Source organism: Heteronotia binoei, chromosome 14, assembly GCF_032191835.1.
Source record: "Heteronotia binoei isolate CCM8104 ecotype False Entrance Well chromosome 14, APGP_CSIRO_Hbin_v1, whole genome shotgun sequence".
Lineage (NCBI taxonomy): Eukaryota > Metazoa > Chordata > Lepidosauria > Squamata > Gekkonidae > Heteronotia > Heteronotia binoei.
Window position 1 is genome coordinate 72,019,147 of NC_083236.1, and position 22,144 is coordinate 72,041,290.

The following is a 22,144-nucleotide window of genomic DNA, read 5'->3' on the forward strand; positions in this document are numbered from 1 at the left end:
GTGTCTTCTTCAAGCCTGTGATTGTTTACATTCAGTTAAGTGGGTGCTGAACCAGATCCTCTTGAAAATTAATGGCCCCAGCAAACCTTTTTTTTTTCTTCTCAAAATGACTGCACTCTAAAAGATTTGGTCAAGTAGGTGTGTATTGACAATTGTTCACCACCTAGGCATAGGGTTGCCAATCCCCAGTTGGGGGCAGGGGATCCCGCAGTTTGGAGGTCCTCCCCCTGCTTCAGGGTCATCAGAAAACACTGGGGGGAAGGTTGAACAAAGCAGGAGTCAAGTGGCACCTTTAAGACCAACCAATTTTTATTCAGAACATAAGCTTCCATGTGTTAAAAACACACTTCTTCAGACGAGCGGATCAGGTATAGTGAAGGGGAAGGGAAATGTCTGCTGGACACTCCATTATTCCCTGTGGAGATCGATTCCCATACATCGAGTATAATGGTGAATTGATCTGTGGGTATCTGGAGCTCTGCTGGTTTTTGAGGTAGAGGCACCAAATTTTCAGCATAGCCCCCAGTGCCTCTCTTCCAAACACTCTCCAAGTTTCAAAACCCAGGGGATCCAATTCTATGAGCACATGATATGCGTATTCGAGCCCGCCTTGGTGGGGAGGGCAGGATATAAATCAAATAAATAAAATAAATTAAAAAATATTTGCAGATCTTAAAGTGACTATTCTAAAAGTGAATTTCAAAAACAGGACACATCAAGAAACCTCTGAAAGGAAAGGAAAGGTCCCCCGTGCAAGCACCAGTCGTTTCCGACTCTGGGGTGACGTTGCTTTTACGACGTTTTCACAGCAGACTTCTTACGGGGTGGTTTGCCATTGCCTTCCCCAGTCCTCTACACTTTCCCCCCAGAAAGCTGGGGGCTCATTTTACCAACCTTGGAAGGATGGAAGGATGAGTCAACCTTGGGCCGGCTACCTGAAAACCCAGCTTCCACCGGGGATCGAACTCAGGTCGTGAGCAGAGCTTAGGACTGCACTACTGCAGCTTTACCACTCTGCGACACGGGGTTCTTAAGAGACCTCTGAGATACCACCATAACCACTGGCCAACTCCCACCTTTTCCTGGGTTTGGCCCAGTCCGTGGGCATTGTTGGGGGGCTGCTCCCTAAATTTATGGGGAGGGAGCTTCTCCATAATGGAGGCCTCTCCCTGTGATGTCACTGGATCAAACGTCTCTAACTGGGCCCCAGCGCCCCCCCTCTGGGAAATTGAAAAGTCTGCGCCTCTGGGGAGACGGGCCACACATCCCTCGAGGGCTGGTTGTGGGTTCCAGAGCTGAGCAGCAGGCTTTGTGGAGAAGCCACTCCCTCTTGCCCTCCAGCTCTCTGGTCACTTGCCTTGAGGTCCCCTTGCCCAATGTCTGTCCTTCCCCTGCTCTCCGAGCTCCTCTTCCTTCCCCCTCACCTTGGGAGCTGGACTTCCATCCTGTCTCCTCCGCCTTCCTGGTGCCCCCCCACCCCCGTGGCTCTCCCTCCCTCCCTGTCGTCTTTTGGGAAGGCATTGGGGGGAGAGCCCACCAGCTTGGGGCCCGGGGCACTGATTGGGATGGGTTGCCCCCTCCTCTCCCCGTGCTGGTGCCCAGGAAGGGGCTCTCCCGTCTGTCGGGGCAGGATGAGGGCTTTGGTGCCCTGCCACTGCTGGGAAGCAGAGCCCTGGTGGGACTGCTGGGGGCTGGGCTTTGCTGGCTCTGGGGGAAGTGTCTGAGGCCGTGTCGAATCCGTCTGTCGCCATGGCAACAGTGCTGTGTGGCCCTGTGAGCCCCGTTCCTGGACTGCTGTGGACGTGCGGGGCCCAGGCTGCGCCCTCCGGTCCCTTGGGCCCGAGGGTGGGGGCATGGTGCTTGCCTGCCATGCCCCTTCTCTGTTGGCAGGCCAGTTGGCAGGAGCGGCCCGTGGGCCTGGGGCGTCTGAGCTTCCTGCTGTCGTTCAGGGCTCCTCTCCCCCCTTCCCCATCTCAGAAGAAGGTAATGAAAATCATCGGCCGTCATTAATTCCGGGCCCTGCGAGATGATAGCCCTTTGGAGCCACGTTGGCCAATTAGGCGGTCTAAATGAGGAGTGACCTTGGTGCCGTGCTGTCACTTTGCCTCTCTGGGCCTAATGAAGCTTTTCTCCCCAGCACACGGTGGGCCTGCACCCCCCCACACACACACCCACACCGCTCCTCTCCTCTCTCCTCCCCTGCCTTTGTGATGGAAATGGCCTCTTTTGTCTGGCTCTGGCTGCAGGGCCAGGGGAGATGTTAATGCAAGCAGGGGAGATTTCATTTTGGGCCAATTAGATTTTGGCTGTCTGGGGAGGGAGTGGGGGTCAGGAAGGGCCAGCAGGAAGTGGACGGGGCTTTGGGCCAGGGGGGGAGGGAGGGGGGGCAAAAGGAACAGGCTGGCCCCAGTCAGGGCTCCTTGCCCCCCAGATGTGGGGGCCTTTCCCATGCCTCCCTGCCCCATCCACCCTGCCTGCAGCTGCTGCCTTCAGGAAACTGACTTGGGGGCAGGCCGGTTGTGCTGCCCCTCTGCGGGGGGGGGGGGGGGGGGGTCTCTTCACCTGCTGCCTGTCCCCATGGCCAGGAAGGACAGAGGGACGGAGGGACCTGTTGCTTGGGTGCTGCAGATTGAGATGCAGAGAAGCACACGAGGCTGATGATTATATTTCAGGGAGAGTTAATTGACGGGAGGTGAAGGAAGACAAAGGCTGGCTGCTTTCTGCCTGCTTGAATCCCAATCAGGAATTATGATTAAAGACGCAGCAAGACAACAGAAGCCTGATGAATTGCACTCAGTCAGAGTCAGCCAGTCTCTCTCTCTCTCTCTCTCTCTCTCTCTCTCTCTCTTGGTTTTGCCGTCATTCACACTTGATTGACTTCAACCTTTCAAGTGCAAAAGCCTCTCTTTCCATTATTATTGGTAGCCATCTGAGTTTTTCTAATTAAAGTGTATGAAAGCCAATTCCTGAGCGGGGTGGGGGGTGTCTGGGTGTTCTGGGGAAAGGCCACACGGTGTTTGTCATGAGATGCAGCTCAGGGGTGAGATAATGTTGCTCTTGTTGGCTTTTAAAAAAATCTTTCTCATGATTTATGTTTCTAGTTCCCCGGGCCAGCCTTGAGGGGACTGCCGAGGGCACCAGCCTTCTTGGGGTGCCCTAAGGGGGATGTCCTGCCCCCTAGCCTGGCCACCTCTCCGAGTCCCCCCCCCCCCCCGCAAGTCTCTGAGAGACAGAGGTGGTGGGGTTTCTCCCTGCTTTGGCACCCCGACCCCTGAGAAAGGCTCTCACACACCATGGCTCTCAGAAGCACAGGCAGTGGGGCTTTCTCCCTTTTGGATGCTGTGAGCCCGTAGGACAGAATGGAGGGATTGGGCTACCGTTGGGGGGGGGGGGGCGTGTCCAGCAGTGAGCTTTGCCTCGGGTGTCGGATAGTCTAGGGCTGGCCCTGGTCTTTCTGTAGAATGCTAGAGTTGGAAGGGTCCTCAAGGGTCATCTAGTCCACCCCCTGCACAAGGCAGGAAACTCACAAACCCCTCCCCCTAAATTCACAGGATCCTCATTGCTGTCAGGTAGCCATCTAGCCTCTGTTTAAAAACCTCCAAGGAAGAAGAGCCCCCCACCTCCCAAGGAGGAAGCCTGTTCTACTGAGGAATCGCTCTAACGGTCAGGAAGGTTTTCCTAATGTAGAGGCAAAGCCCACAGTTGTCCTCTGGATTGGTACTGGGGGGGGGGGGGCTTGTTTATCCCAGGTTTTCTGCTCCTGCCTCCCTCTTGATTCCTCTCTCCAAAGGGACAAAAAGGAAAAGGGGGGGGGGGGGGATGAGGAGACTCCCCGGCTCCACCCCCATTGCAAGGCAGTTTCCTTCTTCCTAAAGGATCTCTGCGTGGAAGGCCTCCCGTGAAGGGAACTTCCAGGGTGGCAATTCCTCAGCCTTGGGGAGCTTCTTGCCTTGCCCTGGCTTTGGAGGGGCAGAGCAGGGCCCATTCCCCCCCGCCCCGAGGCAGCAGCAGAGGAGATGCTTGTGGAGGGCCCTTCCCCAGCCTCTGGTGCTGCTTCCCCTTTGCTCTGTTTAGCAGATGGCCTTTCTGAGCGATCCTCCATGATTGTGGAAAGGCCGTCTCAGTCAGCTGGCCGCCAGCAGCAGCTTATGTGTTGTGTTGTGTTGAATTCATGCTCCATGTGTGTTGTGCAAAGAAATGCTCCTCCTTCGTGCTGAGCCTGTGGCCGTTAGACGCTCTGTTCTGTGAGAAAGGATGTTCTCTCCTCCATCTCTGCGTCACTCATGAGTGAGTCCCCAAAAGGTAGGAGAGAGCCCTCCAGGCTTGGCTGGGCCTGCCTGCCTGCCTGCTTTGGGGAAGGCAAGAAGAATCCTCAGGCAGGGATGGCTTCCACTGTGGCCTCTCCTTTGTGTGGCATTTTCTAGAGTGGTAACCAAAAAGGTTGGAACAGAGGGGAAAAAATAAAATTTAATAATACATTCAGAAGTTCTAAAGTATCCTTTAAAAACACCACTCCTGTGGCCCAGCATGCAAGTCCCCAATCCCAGCGTAAAGACAAATGCCCATTACATTTGTATAAGTGGAGGTTTGAAATTCCCCTCCGTCATCACCACCGACGACCAGACGACCACTGTGGGGCCAGTGCTGGTATCGCTGAGCGCTCCCTTGGAGTGTGGAACAGCTCAGACTGGACTGCTCATAAGATCCCAGGGCAAAGGAAATATTTCACATCTTGATGAGTCGCCCATGGGAGATTACAAGAATATTGGCAGGTGAACATCTCTGTGTGAATCAGGCCCATTTTGTATAGGATTCGTCTTATTTTTGTCTTTGTTAAGTGCTCAGTGAGAAAGGCCTAGCACAGAAAAGTGTTTGATATTGGTTCTTGCATACTTTTAAACCTGTTTTTATTAAAATGAGCTTTTGTCTTTAAGCACATGCATAGTTCTTTTTTCCTTTATTTTTCTTTGTTCCAACCTTTTGGTTACTTTTCCCGTGTGGGGTTGTGGCCCCCCCCCCTTTTTGGGTTTTATTCATTGTGTAGAATGGCACAACTGTGGGTTGAAGCCCTTGAGTAAGAAGTCCAAGTGGAGACCTTGCTTCTTTGCTGCTGGGCATCCTTCACCACTAGTGAGATTTCTGCTGACAGCAAAATGGCTGCTTGCTTTTGTCCGTCTGTTCCCTCACCTGCAGGTATAAGGCAGGTTCCCTGCTTGGATCCCCTATTACTGGGGGTGGGGAGGGGAGGGATCCTTGAATTTCCTGCATTGTGTAGGGCGTGGACTGGATGACCCTGGAGGTCCATTCCCACTCTGTGGTTCTCTTTCAGTCCTGTATGTTTGCCAGCTACTTGCCCTTCCAGCAGCTTAAGGTGGTGTTCGTGGCTCTCTCTCCCTTCCTCATTTCACCCTCCCAATGACCCTGTGACTTGGGTTATACCGTGAGGGAGGGAGGGAGTTTTCTGGCAGCAGGAAGGGGTCTCCCGGGTCCTCCTCCCAGTCTGACACACAGGGGCTCCTCTGCATCTCAGAATGGCTTTTGGCTTCTTGGCTTTCCTCCTGAATCCTGGTGTCATCTAGCAATGTTGGCAGACCTCTTAAAGGAACCCAGCTCTCCCTCTTTCTGAGTTCTGTGTTGGGGTGTCTAGATCCTTTCCTGGCCCAGTGCCACAGAAACCAGGTTCTGAGAGGTCATAAATTCCTGTGCCTTGGAGCACCTGGTCACAGAGATGAGCAGACATCAGAGCGGGCAGTGAAACTCAGGAGAGTCAAATCCCTCCCCTTGGAAAGTATTTCAAGGGCACTGATTAGTGCCTGCCCAAGTAGGAGGCATCCCTCCAATCAGAAGGCCTCCAAGGATGCCTGCCTGCAGTGTTAGCAGCTTAAGTCAAAGGCACAAAAGGAAAGAGAGAAAGAGGGAGAGAAGGCTTCTTTTCAAAACTGGAAAAGTTTTCCGAAAGGGGAACAGAAAGGAGCACAGATTCTTGCAAAACACTTTTAAGCCACAATGAGGAGGGGTGAAAGAGAATTGCCAAATAGCAGCTTGCTGAAAGCATTAAAGCAAACAATTAGCATTGCTTCCACTATTTCGGGACCAGGAAACCAGCTGCTAGAGGACACTTGGTCTGCTGCTGGATAACCAAGAAATGAAAGAATTACTTGAGGGGGGTGGGGAATGTCAGGGAAATGGAATGAACCTCTTTGCATTCATTTTCACTGTAGAAAATGTGGGGCACGTACCCTCTTTGGAGCTGCTGTTTGAGGGAAGGGTGTCTGAAGAATTGGGTCAAATTGAGGTAACAAGATGAAGTTCTAGGACTACTAGCAAAATGAAGATTAATAAGTCTGCAGGTCTAGATGGCATGCGCATGAGGATTCCTGAGGGATTCAAGTGTGAAACTGTTGATCTACAAGCATATAACTCGTAGATGAAATGGGCATCTGTGCCTGATGACTGGAAAGTAGCAAATATCACTGTGGTTTTTAAAAAAGGGGTCCAAAAGGGATCCAAGGAATTACAGATCAGGTAGCCTAGCATCTGTTCCAGATGAAGTAGTATAAACTGTTATTAAAGAGAATTGTTGAGCATATTGAGGGACAAAGCCAGCATGACTTTTGCAAGGGGGAATCCTGCCTCACTAATGTCTTGAAGTTCTTTGAGCAGGTTAATAAGCAGGTGGAGAATGGTGAGCCAGCGGGCATTCTGTCCTTGCATTGGTAAAAGGCTTCAGGTTGGGTACCAAAGAATCCTGAGTGACCTTGGCCACCATGGGATGGGGCAAGGGGACGAGTTGTCTTCTGGATGCTTGTGGCAGGAAGCAGCAGGCGGCATCTGTGGAGGGGGAGGGGAGGGGGACCAGCACTGTTGAGTTTTCTGATAAATGGTTTGGAGTTGGAGCTGAGCTGTGTCGTGGCCAGGTTTGCTGATGATGCCACATTATTCAAGATGGCAGAAACCACAGCAGATTGCAAAGAGCCATAAGAGAAGCCAGCTAGATTGGCTAAGTGGATAATAATCTAGAAAATGTTCATAAGCGTAAGGTGATGCACACTGGAACAAAAAATCCTCATTTTAAATTTATGTTGATGGGTTCTGAACTGGATGAGAGGAAAGCAAATTTTGGGGTGGTATTAGAAAGCTTGATGAAAAATGTTGCCCCTAAATTGTGGCCCTGGTGAAAAGGCAAACTCCATGCTAAGTTATTAGGAAAGGGACTGAAACTAGAATAACTGATATTTGTCAGGGCTTTTTTTTCTGGAAAAAAAAGTGCCAGAACTCTCAAGAAGGAAATGAAGGAGAAACTCATCATAAACTTCAAAATATTTTTTGAGAATTTGGTTTTCACTAAGGGGTTTGGGAACTCTGTTCCGCCAGGTTCCCTTGGGGAAAAGAGCCCTGGATACCGTCATGCCCTTGTATGAAGCTGTGGGGAGGCCTGATTTGGAGCCATTTGGTCACAATGTCTCCAAAAGAGTCTGGCAGAAGAGAGGACAGCCAAAAGCAGCCAGTGGGGTTTGCTAGGGGCAGGGCCCCTCTCTGTTCTCAGCTGCCGCTTGATGGCATAAGAACCTCAGGACAAAACATCATCAGGGATCAGCATACGGGCCGAGCATGAAGCCAGAAGTATTCCTAATGTAATTCTCAGAGAGTGATGATGGTGTCTGAAAGAGCAGAAGCCTTTTTAACTGGTTTGAGTTTTGTCTCATAAAAGGCAGTCTGCAGAGAGGGCTGAAGGGGGTGCCTGAGCTGAGCGTTGGAGTCTGCTGGTGTTGCTTCCTGACCTTAAATGTTTCTGTGTCTCTCTTCTTTTCCTTCTCCTCCCCCCTCCTCTTCTTCTTCTTCTCCTCCTTCCCCTTTTTCTTCTTCTCCTCCTCCTCCCCCTTCTTCTTCTCCTTTTCTCCTCCTCCTCCCCCTTCTTCCTCTTCTTCTCCTCCTCCTCCCCCCTTCTTTTTCTTCTCCTCCTTCTCTTTCTCCTCCTCCTTCTCCCTCTCCTCCCCTTCTTTTTCTCCAACTCCTCCTTCTTTTCCTCCTCCCCCTTTTTCTTCTCCTCCTCCTCCCCCTTCTTCTTCTCCTTTTCTCCTCCTTCCTCCTCCCCCTTCTTCTTCTTTTCCTTCTCCTCCTTCTCTTTCTCCTCCTCCTTCTCCTCCTCCTTCTCCCTCTCCTCTCCTCCCCTTCTTCTTTTTCTCCTTCTCCTCCTCCTTTTCCTCCCCCCTTCTTCTTCTCCTCCCCCTCTGTTCTCCTCCCCCTCATCTCTTGGGCCCCCCTCCACAGGTGACCACGCCAGAGGTGATGATGCCCAGCAGCATGTTCCTCCCAGCTGCTGCCCCCCCAGACAGAGATGGAAATGCCAGCGTGGAGGAACCGGCCAGGCAGCCTGGTCAGTCTCCGGAGGGCCCAGTTCGAGGCTGCTGGGCAATGCTGGGGGCAGGTTCTTGGTCTCCTGGTGCTTGAGCCCCTTGTGTGTGTGTACGAGAGGGGGGGTTGCCAGCAGAGCCTCTGCCTCAGAGGGTTCATGGGCAGCACACACTTCCCCCCCCCCACCCCCGTTCTGGCACTAAGGCCATTGGTCTCTGGCCACAGAAGGCAAGCAGCCCCCGCCTTCTGGCCCTTCAGCAGCTGCTCCGCGTGTGCGTCTTCTCTCCTTCAGGGCTGCAGCCGGGAGACTGGGAGCAGGCCAGCTCCCAAGGGGGAGCGGGTGGGGCAGGGACATGACGGGAGGCTTCATCCAGTCTCCACCACACAAGGAGGCTATCCCTCTCCCACAGTGCTTTGCTCCTCAGTTATATGACCCACCTGAACAGCAGTACAGCTGAGGTGCCTGCCCCAGGAGGCAGGGCTGGCGCTGAGTCCCTCCTCTCTAGGATGCAGGTGGCAAAGAGAGAGAAGGGGGTTGGAGAGCCTGGGGAGCCACCCTGCACGGTGGGGGGGGGGGAGGGGGAGATGGAAGCCGGAAGGGGAGTTAGCTTCTGGCCGTGAGACGGAGCACTAGATGGCCTCCTTGTCTTCCCTCCCTTTCCATCTCCGCAGAGCCCTCGGAGGACCCAGGGAAAGGCCCGCTGCCTTCAGACAACATGGAGCCTGGGGGAGAACCGAAGCTTGTTCTGACCGACCAGGCCTCTGCCAGGGAGGACACCGGGTTTGTCTGCTGGAAGAAAGGCTGCAGTCAAGGGTTCAAAACCTCCACTACTCTCCAGGCACATTTCAATGAGGTGCACACCAAGCGGCCGCAGCTGCCTGTCTCTGACCGGCACGTGTACAAATACCGCTGCAATCAGTGCAGCCTGGCCTTCAAAACTGTCGAGAAGCTGCAGCTGCACTCCCAGTACCACGTGATTCGTGCTGCCACCATGTGCTGCCTTTGCCAGCGCAGCTTCCGCACTTTCCAAGCCCTCAAGAAGCACCTGGAAACGAGCCACCTGGAGCTGAGCGAAGCTGACATCCAGCAGCTGTACAGCGGGCTCCTCATCAATGGAGACCTCCTGGCCATGGGGGACCCCTCCCTGGCTGAAGACCACCCCCTCCTGGGAGAGGAAGACAAAGAGGAGGAGAGTGACTTGGAGGACAAGCAGAGCCCCACGGGGAGCGACTCCGGGTCTGTGCAAGAGGACGCTGGTTCTGAACCAAAGCGGGCTCTCCCATTCCGGAAAGGCCCAAACTTCACGATGGAGAAGTTCTTGGACCCGTCCCGTCCATACAAGTGCACTGTTTGCAAAGAGTCCTTCACGCAGAAGAACATCCTTTTGGTCCATTACAATTCAGTGTCTCACTTGCACAAGCTGAAGCGAGCCCTCCAGGAGTCCACGAGCGGCCAGCAAGAGCCCACCAGCAGCCCGGACAACAAGCCCTTCAAGTGCAACACCTGCAACGTGGCTTACAGCCAGAGCTCCACCCTGGAGATCCACATGAGGTCCGTCTTGCACCAGACCAAAGCACGAGCGGCCAAGCTGGAAGCGGCCGGGGGCGGGGCCAGCAGTGTTCCCTTGGGCTCCTCCACACCCAGCCCTGTCAGCACAACCACCAATACGCCCACCACGGTCCCCGGGCCCAGCGCCAGCACTGCCAGCACAGCTCCTGCCGCCAGCCTCCTTGGCCAGGTCTCCTGTGAGATCTCTCCTCTGCACACCTCCCCAGCAGCTGCCTCCTCAAGCCCTTCGGAGCCCAAAGAGGTCAACCGCAAGAAGCTAGCTGACATGATCGCCTCCCGCCAGCAGCAGCAGCAGCAGCAACAAGCGCACACCTTGGTGCAGGCTCAGGTGCAGGCCCAGCTCCAGCATGAGCTCCAGCAGCAGCAGCAGCAGGCTGCCCTTCTGCAGGCCCAGCTCTTTAACCCGGGGGCCCTCCTACCCCACTTCCCCATGACCACAGAGACCCTCCTGCACCTCCAGCAGCAGCAGCAGCAGCAGCATCTCCTCTTCCCCTTCTACATCCCCAGTGCTGAGTTCCAGCTGAACCCGGAGGTGAGCCTGCCTGTGACCAGTGGCGCCCTGGCGTTGACAGGAGCGGGGACCGGCCTCCTGGAGGACTTGAAGGTGCAGCTCCCCCAACCCAGCCACACCCCGGGGCCCCCACCCCCGCCCCACTGCGTCCTCCTGCAGCACAGCCAGCCACCAGACAAGAAAGCCAAGACTGCTGTCAAGGAGAAGGAAGGCCAGCAGGAGCAGGAGAAGAGCGCCGAGAAAGGGGACGGCAGCTCCGTCTCCCAGGAGCCCCCCAAGCCCAAAGCCCAGCCTGCGGAGCCCCCCCTGCTGCTCCCCCCTCGCATTGCCTCTGACGCACGCGGGAACGCCACTAAAGCCTTGCTGGAGAACTTTGGCTTTGAGCTGGTCATTCAATACAACGAGAACAAGCAGAAGGTGCAGAAGAGGGTGGGGAAGCCCGAGCCGGAAGGGCGGGTGGACGACGTGGAGAGACTGGAATGCTCTGCCTGCAGCAAGCTCTTCTCCAATGTCCTCATCCTGAAGAGCCACCAGGAGCACGTCCATCAGCAGTACTTCCCCTTCCAGCAGCTGGAGGAATTTGCCAAGCAGTACCGCGAGCACTATGACAAGTTGTACCCACTGCGCCCTCCGACCCCAGAGCCGCCCCCGCTGCCCCCCGCCCCCCCACCCCCGCCCCCCACCCCCAGCATCCCTGCCTCGGCCCCACCGGCCTCCTCTCCGACCGTGGCCCCTGCCCAGCCCTCGCTGCCCCTCATGCCCATGGAGCTGCCCCTCTTCTCTCCCCTCATGATGCAGAGCCTGCCTCTTCAGAGCTTGCCCGCCCAGCTGCCCCCCCAGCTGGGCCCTGTCGACCCCCTGCCCGCGGACCTGGCTCAACTCTACCAGCACCAGCTGAACCCAGGCCTTCTGCAGCAGCAGCAGCAGCAGAGCAAGAGGCCGCGCACGCGCATCACAGATGACCAGCTGCGTGTCCTGCGGCAGTACTTCGACATCAACAACTCCCCCAGCGAGGAGCAGATCAAGGAGATGGCGGACAAGTCGGGCCTGCCCCAGAAGGTGATCAAGCACTGGTTCCGCAACACCCTCTTCAAGGAGCGCCAGCGCAACAAGGACTCCCCCTACAACTTCAGCAACCCCCCCATCACCAGCCTGGAGGACCTCAAGGTTGACTCGCGGCCCCCCTCGCCGGAGCCGCTGCAGAAGCACGAATACTGGGGGAGCAAGCGGTCCTCCCGAACGCGCTTCACGGACTACCAGCTGCGGGTCCTGCAGGACTTCTTCGATGCCAACGCCTACCCAAAGGACGATGAGTTTGAGCAGCTCTCCAGCCTGCTGAACCTCCCGACCCGGGTGATCGTGGTGTGGTTTCAGAATGCCCGCCAGAAAGCCAGGAAGAACTACGAGAACCAAGGAGAAGGCAAAGAAGGTGGGGAGAGGCGGGAGCTCACCAACGACAGGTACATCCGGACCAGCAACCTCAGCTACCAGTGCAAGAAGTGCAGCCTCGTCTTTCAGCGCATCTTTGACCTCATCAAGCACCAGAAGAAGTTGTGCTACAAAGACGAGGATGATGAGGGGCAGGACGACAGCCAGAACGAGGACTCCATGGACGCGGCGGAGCTCCTCACCCCGACCAGCTCCTCCTGCAGCACCCCGATGCCTTTGCAGACTTACAGCACCCCCACCTCTTCCGCAAACGCAGCCTCTTCCTCCTCCACTTTCCTGCCCCAGATGGCCCCTGAGGCAGCGGATGACTCTTCCTTTAAAGCAGAGGCTGCGGATGACAAACCAAAGCAACCTGAACCTCCAAGTATGCAGCAAAACCAAACCCCCGAGAAGCAGCAAGTACAACCAAAGCAGGAGGTGCTTCAGCTGCAGCAGCAAGAAGACCCCGGCGGTGAGCAGCGGGCCCCCAGCTCAGCGCACCCCAAGCCCTCCCCTCTGGCCCTGCCGCAGCCGGTCCAGCCTCCCCCCTGTGTCCTGCCGCAGTCGAGCCTGAGCCCCTCCCAGCTCTCTCACCTGCCCCTCAAGCCCCTCCACACGGCCAGTCCCCCGCAGCAGCAGCAGCAGCAGCAGCTGGCTAACTTGCCTCCCCAGCTGATCCCCTACCAGTGCGATCAGTGCAAGCTGGCCTTTCCCTCCTTCGAACACTGGCAGGAGCATCAGCAGCTCCACTTCCTGAGTGCTCAGAACCAGTTCATCCACCCCCAGTTCCTGGACAGGGCCCTCGACATGCCCTTCATGCTCTTTGACCCCAGCAACCCCCTGCTGGCCAGCCAGCTCCTGTCGGGGAGCCTCCCCCAACTCCCCCTGAGCTCTGCCACCTCGCCCTCCACCCCAACGTCCACCGTGAGCACCTTGAAGAGGAAGCTGGAGGAGAAGGCCAGCGCCAGCCCCGGGGAGAACGACAGCAGCACGGGCGGGGAGGAGCCGCAGCGAGACAAGCGGCTCCGCACCACCATCACGCCCGAGCAGCTGGAGGTCCTGTACCAGAAGTACCTGCTGGACTCCAATCCCACCCGCAAGATGCTGGACCACATCGCCCACGAGGTGGGCTTGAAGAAGCGTGTGGTGCAGGTCTGGTTCCAGAACACTCGGGCGCGGGAGCGGAAGGGGCAGTTCAGAGCTGTGGGGCCTGCCCAAGCCCACCGGCGGTGCCCTTTCTGCCGGGCACTCTTCAAAGCAAAAACTGCCCTTGAAGCACACATCCGCTCCCGTCACTGGCACGAGGCCAAGCGGGCAGGCTACAACCTGACCTTGTCGGCGATGCTCTTAGACTGCGATGGAGGGCTCCACATGAAGGCCGACATCTTTGATGGAACAGGCTTCTCCCACCTGCCCCCCAGCACCAGTGACAGCCAGGCCCTCTCCCCAGTGAGCAAGTCTCTGGACCTCTCGCCTCATACGCTGCTGAGCCCCTCTTCCATCAAGGTGGAGGGGATGGAAGACTTTGAGAGCCCCTCCCTCTCGTCTGTCAATCTCAGCTTTGACCAAGCCAAGCTGGACAACGACGACTGCTCCTCCGTCAACACAGCCATCACGGACACCACCACGGGTGACGAGGGGACCGCGGACAATGAGGGTGTCGCCGGACTGGCCGGTGAAGCCAAATGCCTGCCAGGCCCCAGTGAGGGTCTGACCAAGGCCGCCATGATCGCCATGTCCGAGTACGAAGACCGGCTGTCTTCTGGCCTGGTCAGCCCAGCTCCCAGCTTCTACAGCAAGGACTATGACAACGAGGGCACGGTGGACTACAGCGAGACCTCCAGCCTGGCAGACCCCTGCTCGCCCAGCCCGGGCACCAGCGGCACTGCAGGCAAGTCTTCGGACAGCGGGGATCGGCCGGGGCAGAAGCGCTTCCGCACTCAGATGACCAACCTCCAGCTGAAAGTCCTGAAGCTGTGCTTCAACGACTACAGGACGCCCACCATGCTGGAGTGCGAGGTGCTGGGCAACGACATCGGGCTGCCCAAGCGCGTGGTCCAGGTCTGGTTCCAGAACGCTCGGGCCAAGGAGAAGAAGAACAAGCTCAGCATGGCAAAGCACTTTGGCATTAACCAGGCCACTTACGAGGGGCCCAAGACGGAGTGCACTTTGTGTGGCATCAAGTACAGCGCTCGCCTCTCGGTGCGGGACCACATCTTCTCTCAGCAGCACATCTCCAAAGTGAAGGACACCATCGGCAGCCAGCTGGACAAGGAGAAGGAGTACTTTGACCCTGCGACCGTCCGCCAGCTGATGGCTCAGCAGGAGCTGGACCGCATCAAGAAGGCCAACGAGGTCCTCGGCCAGGGCAGCATCTTTGACAGCCCCCCACTGCAGGCGCTCCACCTCCCTGCCGCCTACCCCGCCCTTCAGGGCATCCCTCCGGTCCTGCTGCCGGGCCTCAACAGCCCCGCCCTGCCCGCCTTCACCCCTTCGGACACAGGTGAGTGGCACGGGGCCTGCCGGGGAGGAGAAGGCACGCGTGGGGGGGGGGGGCTGGGAGAGCGGAAGGAGAGGACAGGCCGGCTGCCAGTAGGGGCTGGGGGAGAGTTGCTGGCTGCGGAGCTCCATCAGACCAGCAGAGGGCTCAGCGCTTCCTGCTGGGGGTGGGCTCCTCACTGCAAGGGGCTCTCTCCCAGCCGGCTGCTTCGGGCCCATGGGGCCACCCAGTGTTGCTGGTCCTCCCCCCAGAGCTGTCAGTGCTCCTCACGAGTGCCAGGCCATGCGGGTGCTGCCCGTCTCGTAGAGAACTCTGCTGCCTCTGAAGGTGGGGCTGCAGCCAGCCAGCTCGAGAAGGCGGCTCTGAAGCTGCCCGGCATGAGATGGGGATCCATCCAGCCCCTGAGGAGCTGTGGGGGCGGGGCCTGAACAATAGCATCTTGTAGGGGGGCTTGCCAAAGATTTAGGGTGCCGCTTCTGGTAAGGCCTGCGGCTGCCCTCTCTCCCTCCCTCAGGTGGGAGGGGGGACACTCCAGCACCTCCCCGGCATCCACAGCGGAGTGGCCAAGCTCTTTCCCTTCCTTGCCCAGTAGGTTTCTGCTAGGGAGGGGAAGGGAGGGGGAAGACTGGCCTAGCCTCCTCCCTCTCCATGGACAGCCCAGCCAAGCGGCCAGTGGAATGAGGCTCTTTGGTAGTTCCCCCAGCATCATAACTCCTCCTCCTCCTCCCTCTTGCTTTCCAGCTTTAACTTCTCCCAAGCCCAGCCTGATGGGTCTGCCCAGCACAAGCGTCCCCTCGCCCGGCCTCCCCACCTCTGGATTACCAAATAAACAGCCCTCGGCCTCCCTGAGCTCCCCCAGCCCAGCACAAGCCACCACCGCTGCAGCCTCTGCCCCCCTGGGGCCTCCTCGGAAGGACAAGGAGAGCGAGAAGGCGGCGAAGGAGAAGGCCCCCAGGGGAGCGAAGGGGGACTCTCCGCTGGTCCCCAAGAAAGAGAAAGCAGAGGCCCCCGGCCCAGCCCTCTCCGCCACGCTGCCTGCGCTGGAGTACTCGGTGGAGCCGGCCCAGCTCCAGGCCCTGCAGGCGGCCCTCAACTGCGACCCCGCCGCTTTGCTCACCAGCCAGTTCCTCCCCTACTTTGTTCCCGGGTTCTCTCCTTATTACGCCCCCCAGATCCCAGGAGCCTTGCAGAGCGGCTACCTGCAGCCCCTGTACGGCATGGAAGGGCTGTTCCCCTACAGCCCGGCGCTGTCGCAGGCCTTGCTGGGCTTGTCCTCGGGCGCTCTGCTGCAGCAGTACCAGCAATACCAACAGAGCTTGCAGGAAGCGGCGCAGATGCAGCAGCGGCAGAGGCAAGTGCATCACCCGCAGCCACCCCCCCCCAAAGGAAGCCAAACCCCAGTCCCTTCGGGGACGGCGACTCCAGACAAAGACCCTGCCAAAGAATCCCCCCCGCCAGAAGAGCAGAAGAAGGCGTCCCCCCACCTGCCCCCACCTCCCGAAGAGCCCGAAGCTGAGGGCCACAGTGCGGCGCCCGCCCTTTGGGACCCCTTCCTCGTCCCCCGGGTGCAGTACCGGCTGGTCTGCCGCAAGTGCCAGGCGAGCTTCGGCACCCCGGAGGCGGCCAGCGACCACCTGCAGTCCCTCTGCTGCTTCGGCCAGTCTGCGGTGAACCTGCAGGAGATGGTGCTTCACGTGCCTGCCGGCGGCAGCGGCCAGGGCAGCGGCTCGTACCAGTGCGTGGCGTGCGAGAGCACGATGTGTGGGGACGAAGCCCTGCGGCAGCATCTCGAGTCTGCCCCGCACAAACATCGAACAATCCCAAGAGCAGCAAGAAACGCCAAAGAGCACCCCAGTCTATTACCTCACTCCGCCTGCCTCCCCGACCCCAGCACCGCATCTACCTCGCAGCCTGCCGCCCCCTCCCCCCCGCCCTCTGCGCCCCCCCACCCCTCCCGCAAGTCTTGGCCCCCACCGCCGCCTCCGCCACCGCCGCCTCCGCCTCTCTCCTCATCTTCAACGGTTACCTCAAGTTCATGCAGCAGCACCTCAGGGGTTCAGCCCTCGATGCCAAGAGATGATGACTATTTGGAGGAGTCTGACTCGGACCTGAGCAGCAGCCCCCCGGCTAGCCTGGCAGAGAGGCCCGAAGAGGCCAGCTGCCCCAAGGACCGCCCTCTCGCTAGCCTGGAAAGGGACGCGGGGGGCACACTTTTCGATTGTAAGCTTTGAAGAGGAACAATTTTAAAAAAATGAATTTAAAAAAAATTAACAAACCAATTTCAAAAATAGACTAACTGCAATTCCAAAGCTTCTAACCAAAAAAGAAAAAGAAAAAAAAAGAAATGAAAAGTGTGGGGTGTTTTCCCATAGAAGGATATGCCGGCAGGTTTCCCATTGCTTTCTTTTGAATGAAGCCCATCGTCTTTTGGCTCCACTTGGTTGGTCTTGAAGGCACGAGATTGAGAGAAAGGCAGGCAGGCATGTGCCCCCCCCAGCCCGGCCGGTGCCTGTGGCCCTCCGCCCCCCCCCCTCCAGGAGAGCACAGCTGAGGCCGGCATACCTGTATGGGAAAGCAGACCACCTGGTTCCAGTTTTAAATGTCTCGCTATCTATCGTAGCGTTCCGATACCAATGGCTTGCTAAAAGGAAAGGAGAGAAATGTAACGTCTTTTGATTCTCAGGTCAATCGCTCACACTTTGTTCAGTTTTCAGAATCATTGCTTTATATAAATATATATATATAATTTCTTTTTTGGTTTTGATTTTTTTCCAAGAAAAGGATTTTTTTTCCTTTTGTTAATTTAAAAATGGGCAGAAAGTATTCAAGAGACAAACAATGTGAACTGAGTTAGCTTTCTGGGGATTTTAATGGTAGCTTTTCTGCTGAAGCCAATTTCCAGGGGGGAAGTTCAGCACCCCCACTTTTCAGAAAAAAAAGAAACGCAACAACACACAAAGAGTGTTAAGGACTTGGAGCTTCAAATGCATTTTAAAACAACTGACTTTCTGTATTTATGATAGATATGACCATTTTTGGTGTTGAGTAGATTGTTGCATTGGAAATGAACTGAAGCAGTATGGTAGATTTAAAAGAAGAAGAACCCTTTTTGTGTACATTTAGCTTTTGTATGGTCCAGCTGCCAGCTTCTCATTGGATGTTGTCTTGTTCATTCCTAGCCAGATAGATTCATCCTCCATCGACTGATTCGCCGGAGCTTTTCCCCCTTTGTACCTCAACTCCCTCCTCCTCCATCCCGGGATCTCCCACGCCCGTCACTGCCTTCATTTCTTAGAGGGTGGTTGCATAATTATTTTATAAAAACTAAGGGGAAAATTCAAAGGGTTTGGGGTCAGTAGGATCCCTTGCAGAATATTTTTGTTGGGGGTTCGAAACTTTTTAAGGTGTATACATGTCTGTTACCCCCTGTGCACTTAACTCTGTCTTCTTTTTCTTCCTTTGACCTTTTCCTTTCCGCATTTTGTAAATGTGTTGAAGGCTCTGTCTGGAACTGTGTCGGCCTTTGCTTCTCTTCTCCAATGACTTTTGGGTTTTGTATGTGTGTGTGATTTTGGTTTTGGTTTTTTTGTTTTTTTGTTTTTTTGTTTGTTTTCCTTTCCTCAAAAAGAAATTCATGCTTTAAATAAAATCCAAAGACAAACCCTTTTCACCACGGTGCAGAATGAGCAAAAGGCTTCTTTTGACTGGAGGATTTGTTTCTGATTTCAGCCACAAGACTCAGTTTAAATAAAGAAACTCCAAAAAGAATCCTCGTTGGCCTGCAGGTTGTGCTCTGTGCTGTTGCTGCCCGCAGAGGAGGGGGGGTCCTCTGGGCCAGACCACGGGGGAGCGAGTGGGATGTGCCTCCCCCCCCCTACCTGGACTGCACCTGGACAGGGAGGCTTTCTGCTGCTGAAGGGTGGTGCTTGGAGACACGGGGCGGGGGGGCTGCTGAGCTGGGCCTCGGCCAGCTGTCCTGGATTCTTCTGCCTCACTCTCAGCCCTGTTTCCAAAGGGGGGAGGTGGTGAGTGGTTGGAGGCAGGGCTGTTCTGGTTTGGTGGATTTTGAGAAGGAAGGACCAGCCCCTACCCCTTGCTCTCCACTGTAAGGAAGGAGCCCCCATGGAACTCCTGTGCAAATTGCTAATGAGACAGGGGCGCAAAGATGCAAATGTCTTTTTTTCATTTTTAAAAAGCCCAGCTGAATGTTCCTACCCAGATGCCAGTGACCCCACCCCGTGGCGGCTGGCTGAGCATCACCGCCTCCCTTGAGTAGAGCCCCCTCACGCCTCTCTCTCTCTCTCTGCTTGAGATGAGCTCTTTTCTTCCTTTGCATTTTAAAGCTACAGTTTTGTGTTTCCTCACACTCTTTTATCCATTCCATATACATGCACTCATATGAATACGTACACACATGTATATACATATGCAGGTATAAGCCATGAGGCAGTTGGATGTGACTTGGTATCGTCTGGAATGGGGAATTGCTTTGTGTGTGGTTCTCTGTGGTACCAGCGGATTCCTTTGGACCCAGGGGCAGGTCCTGTCTGCTCCTCCCCCCTTTCCGAAAGGGGCCTCCCCACCTGGGTGGGACAGGCCAGGCCAGGCCTCGCCCTCCCCATCTCTCTGGCTCCTGGCTTGCAGGCTGCCCTGGGCCTCATGGGCAGAGTCCCCCACAACCCGTCTGGTGTTCCCTTCAGGGCATGGTGTGTGGGGGGGATCAGTTGATTTGCTGGCAGGGGCTGAGAAGACTCATGCCCCCCCCCCCCCGTGCAACACAAACTGGGGGTTATTTGTGTTTGTTTTGATGCTGGGGGGGGGGGCTGGTGGATGATGTGGCAGTACAAGTTGGAGCACAACAGGGGTCATCCTAACTGAGGTGGTCAGGGTCTGAGCACAGCCTTTGCCAAGTGAAACCAAAAATGCTGTTGGTGTTTTTCTATGCCGTTGTCTTGCTGGCTTTTTTGTTCCTGTAACCTCTGATGGGAAGAAAGCAGATTTGTCACCAGCCTCTTTGTTGTCATAGTTAAGTTGATTGTAGATGGTCATTGAATATACTCCTTTGAAAGTATTCCTCAAGTATATGTTTCCTGCTCATTGTGATCCATGAAAAGCCCTGGCACAGCCTCTGGGCTCCACGGAGGAGGGGGAGGAGCATCTGCTGTTGGGGGCAGGGGAAGGCAGGGCCCCCCCAGGTGTGCTTGTGTGACTTCAAGGTCCGGTCACTTGCCTGCTGCTGGGGGCCCAAAGTCCTTGCAGGCTCCCCCCTTTCATGAGGCTGGAGGGTGGCAGGGGAAGGGGGAGGCCGCCCGTTTTGCCCGCAGCCCTCTCAGGGTGGGGTGGGGAGGCAAGCAGCAGAGAGGCCAGACGCCTGCCCACTGGAGGGGGATGGGTGGCTGGTTCTTTCCCCCCCCCACACACCATCCCACCCTGGATTGGCTCTCTCTCCCCAAAGCCAGGCAGGTGAGCCAGCTCTTACCTCCAGGGAGGGGGCACAAAGGCGGCCCCAGTGGGGGAGGAGGAGGAAGAGGCCCTCCCTGTCAGAGCAGTTTTGGAAAGGGTCCCTCCTTCCCTCCCCCCCCCACACCAGCCACAGGCTCCTGCTCTGGGGAAGCCAGCAGCCCCCCCCCCACCGTGGGAATCCGGGCTTTTCCTGCTGCTGGCTTGCTCCTCCCGGAGGAGGCGAGGGGGTCCGGTCCTTCCTTGCTGCCTCCTGTGCCTGGGGGGTCTTGGCCTGCTTCTTGAGGGAAGGCTTCCCTCCCTCTCTTCCTCCTGCTGAGCCTTCGGGGAAAGTGCAGACTTCCTTCAGCAGGGTAGAGGCATAACTCAGAAATGTCCAGGCCTGGAGAGATTTTAGGAACAGGGATGGCTCCTCCGCTCAGGCTGAGTCAGGCCCCCCGAGGGAGGGCCTTTTGCCTCTCCTTTGCCACAAACCACAGGAGTTGCTGTTGCTTCCCTGCCAGGCTGGTGCTGCCAGCCCTTCTGATGCTGTGCTCCTTTCCTGGGAAGGGTTTTCCGTCCGGCACCCCCCAGATGCAGAACTGTAACACCCTTGCTTGACACGCTTGCTTGGCTTACTGACCAGGGGAGCTGGAAGCTGCCACCGAGAAACGCACGAAGGGGGATCCATGTGCAGCCTGCAGCTTTATAAGGTGGGGGGGGCACCAATTGGGTGCTGGGGAGGGGACGTGTTGGGCAACAGCACAGTCAGGATCTTGAGCTCCCACAAGCCTAACAGCCTGCTTTTGCAGGGAGGCTGGCAGATGAATGGAATAAAATAAATAAATTGCCACGCTTTAGCATCAGAAATAACACTTCATGTTTTTGTTACAGCCCTTGGGGGGCTGCTGGGATACCCTGCGGATTGCAAGCCTGACGGGGGGGGGGGGGTGTGGCATTCCCAGGCTCTGGTTACCGTGAATGGCACAAGTGTCCACACTTTCTGGGGGGGGTGCCATTCTGCTGGCTTCTCTTGGACTGCTGCCCGCATCCAGGTCAGTTGGCTCCCAGAGCGCCCCCCCCCCCCCCAGTGCTCTGTGAAATGAAGTCTTTCCTTCTGGCTGCCTCCTGCCCTTCAGCTCCCTTGGAGGATTCATTCAAGTTCTACTGTTTGGGGAGAGGGAGAAATTCTTCTCTCCACCCCAGGCTTAATTTTATAAAATGCTATCATCCCCCCCCCCTGCCCCCCTTCTCAACTGAGAAGTCCCAGCAGCCTCTGCAGCCTTCCCTCCTAGCCCGTCATCCTCCTGGCTGCTTTCTAGCTCCACAGGGCCTTTGGAAGAGAAGCTGGGCTTTCTGGTGCCCCCCCCCCTTTATTAAAAATATAGGGGAAATGAAGAGCGCCAAACTTGAAAATTTTCACATTTTTAATTTACTGATTTTTTATTTTAATCTTTTTTTAAAAAATGTGATATGTTATGATAAAAATTGTGAGAGTAAGTGCTTGCTGGCCACACCAGGAAAGAGGGTGGCGGGATAGGCTGAGGTGGGAGATCCAAGCTGCACATCGGGGGGGGGGGGGGGGCTTGGTGATGGGTCTGTGCCAAGACGACAGTGGCCAGGAGCCAGAGTCAGGTGTCTGGGAGGGGAGGGGAGGGGGTGCCCAGTGGTGCCCTAGGGACTGCCTACTTTGCTTACTCCCGCACATGGCCCTGGAGAGAAGGGGGACCAGAACTGGCCACAGCATCCTAAATGAGGCCGCACCATAGACTGATACAGGAGCATTATCCCAGTCCCAGCTGTTTTGTTTTCAGTCCCTTTCCCCATAACCCCTTTTGACTGCTGCAGCACGCTCGGGTGACAACGGTATCCTTCCAGTGGTGTAACATATGCCTCTCTCATTTAGGTTACAGATCTACAAGGTAGTAAATTAACTGCCTCCCGTTACAGTTCCTCAGACCTCTTGGGTGCTGCCATCAGGACCAAGAGACGTGTCCATTTTGAAGTTCCCCAGGAGGTCTAGAACTTCATCTCTGGTCACCTCAAGTTGGCCCAGTTCTTCAGACTCCCTTCCTGAAAATGGGGGCTGTGGCACGATGGGTCTGTGCCCCCCACTTCCCACAGTGAGCACAGAAGCAAAAAAGTCACGGTGCTTCTCTGCCGTCTCCCCACCTTCCTTTAGCAATTCCTTCATTCCTTGCTTCTCTGGCTGGTTTCCTGCTCTGGATAGAGGTTTTTAAATGTTTATTGTGTGTCTTTGATGCTTTTAGCAACCCATTCCTCAACATCTCTTTTTGCATGACTAATTATTGACTTGCCTTTTTTTGGCCAGAGCCTCCTG

At 56.2% G+C, this 22,144-nt stretch overlaps 2 protein-coding genes across 2 annotated transcripts in view; one reads left to right on the plus strand and one right to left on the minus strand.

Moving 5' to 3' along the window:
* ZFHX3 (zinc finger homeobox 3) overlaps window positions 1-16,839 on the plus strand; it is a 90,353-nt gene extending 73,514 nt beyond the window's left edge. The window contains exons 7-9 of the mRNA XM_060253937.1: window positions 8,272-8,377; window positions 9,028-14,367; window positions 15,106-16,839. Of these exons, the coding sequence (XP_060109920.1) occupies window positions 8,272-8,377; window positions 9,028-14,367; window positions 15,106-16,595 (6,936 nt within the window). The 3' untranslated portion in view covers window positions 16,596-16,839. The remainder of the gene's footprint in view (window positions 1-8,271; window positions 8,378-9,027; window positions 14,368-15,105) is intronic.
* The window catches only part of DHX38 (DEAH-box helicase 38), a 138,613-nt gene that overhangs the window by 24,335 nt on the left and 92,134 nt on the right, over window positions 1-22,144 (minus strand). The gene's annotated exons all lie outside the window — the stretch shown is intronic.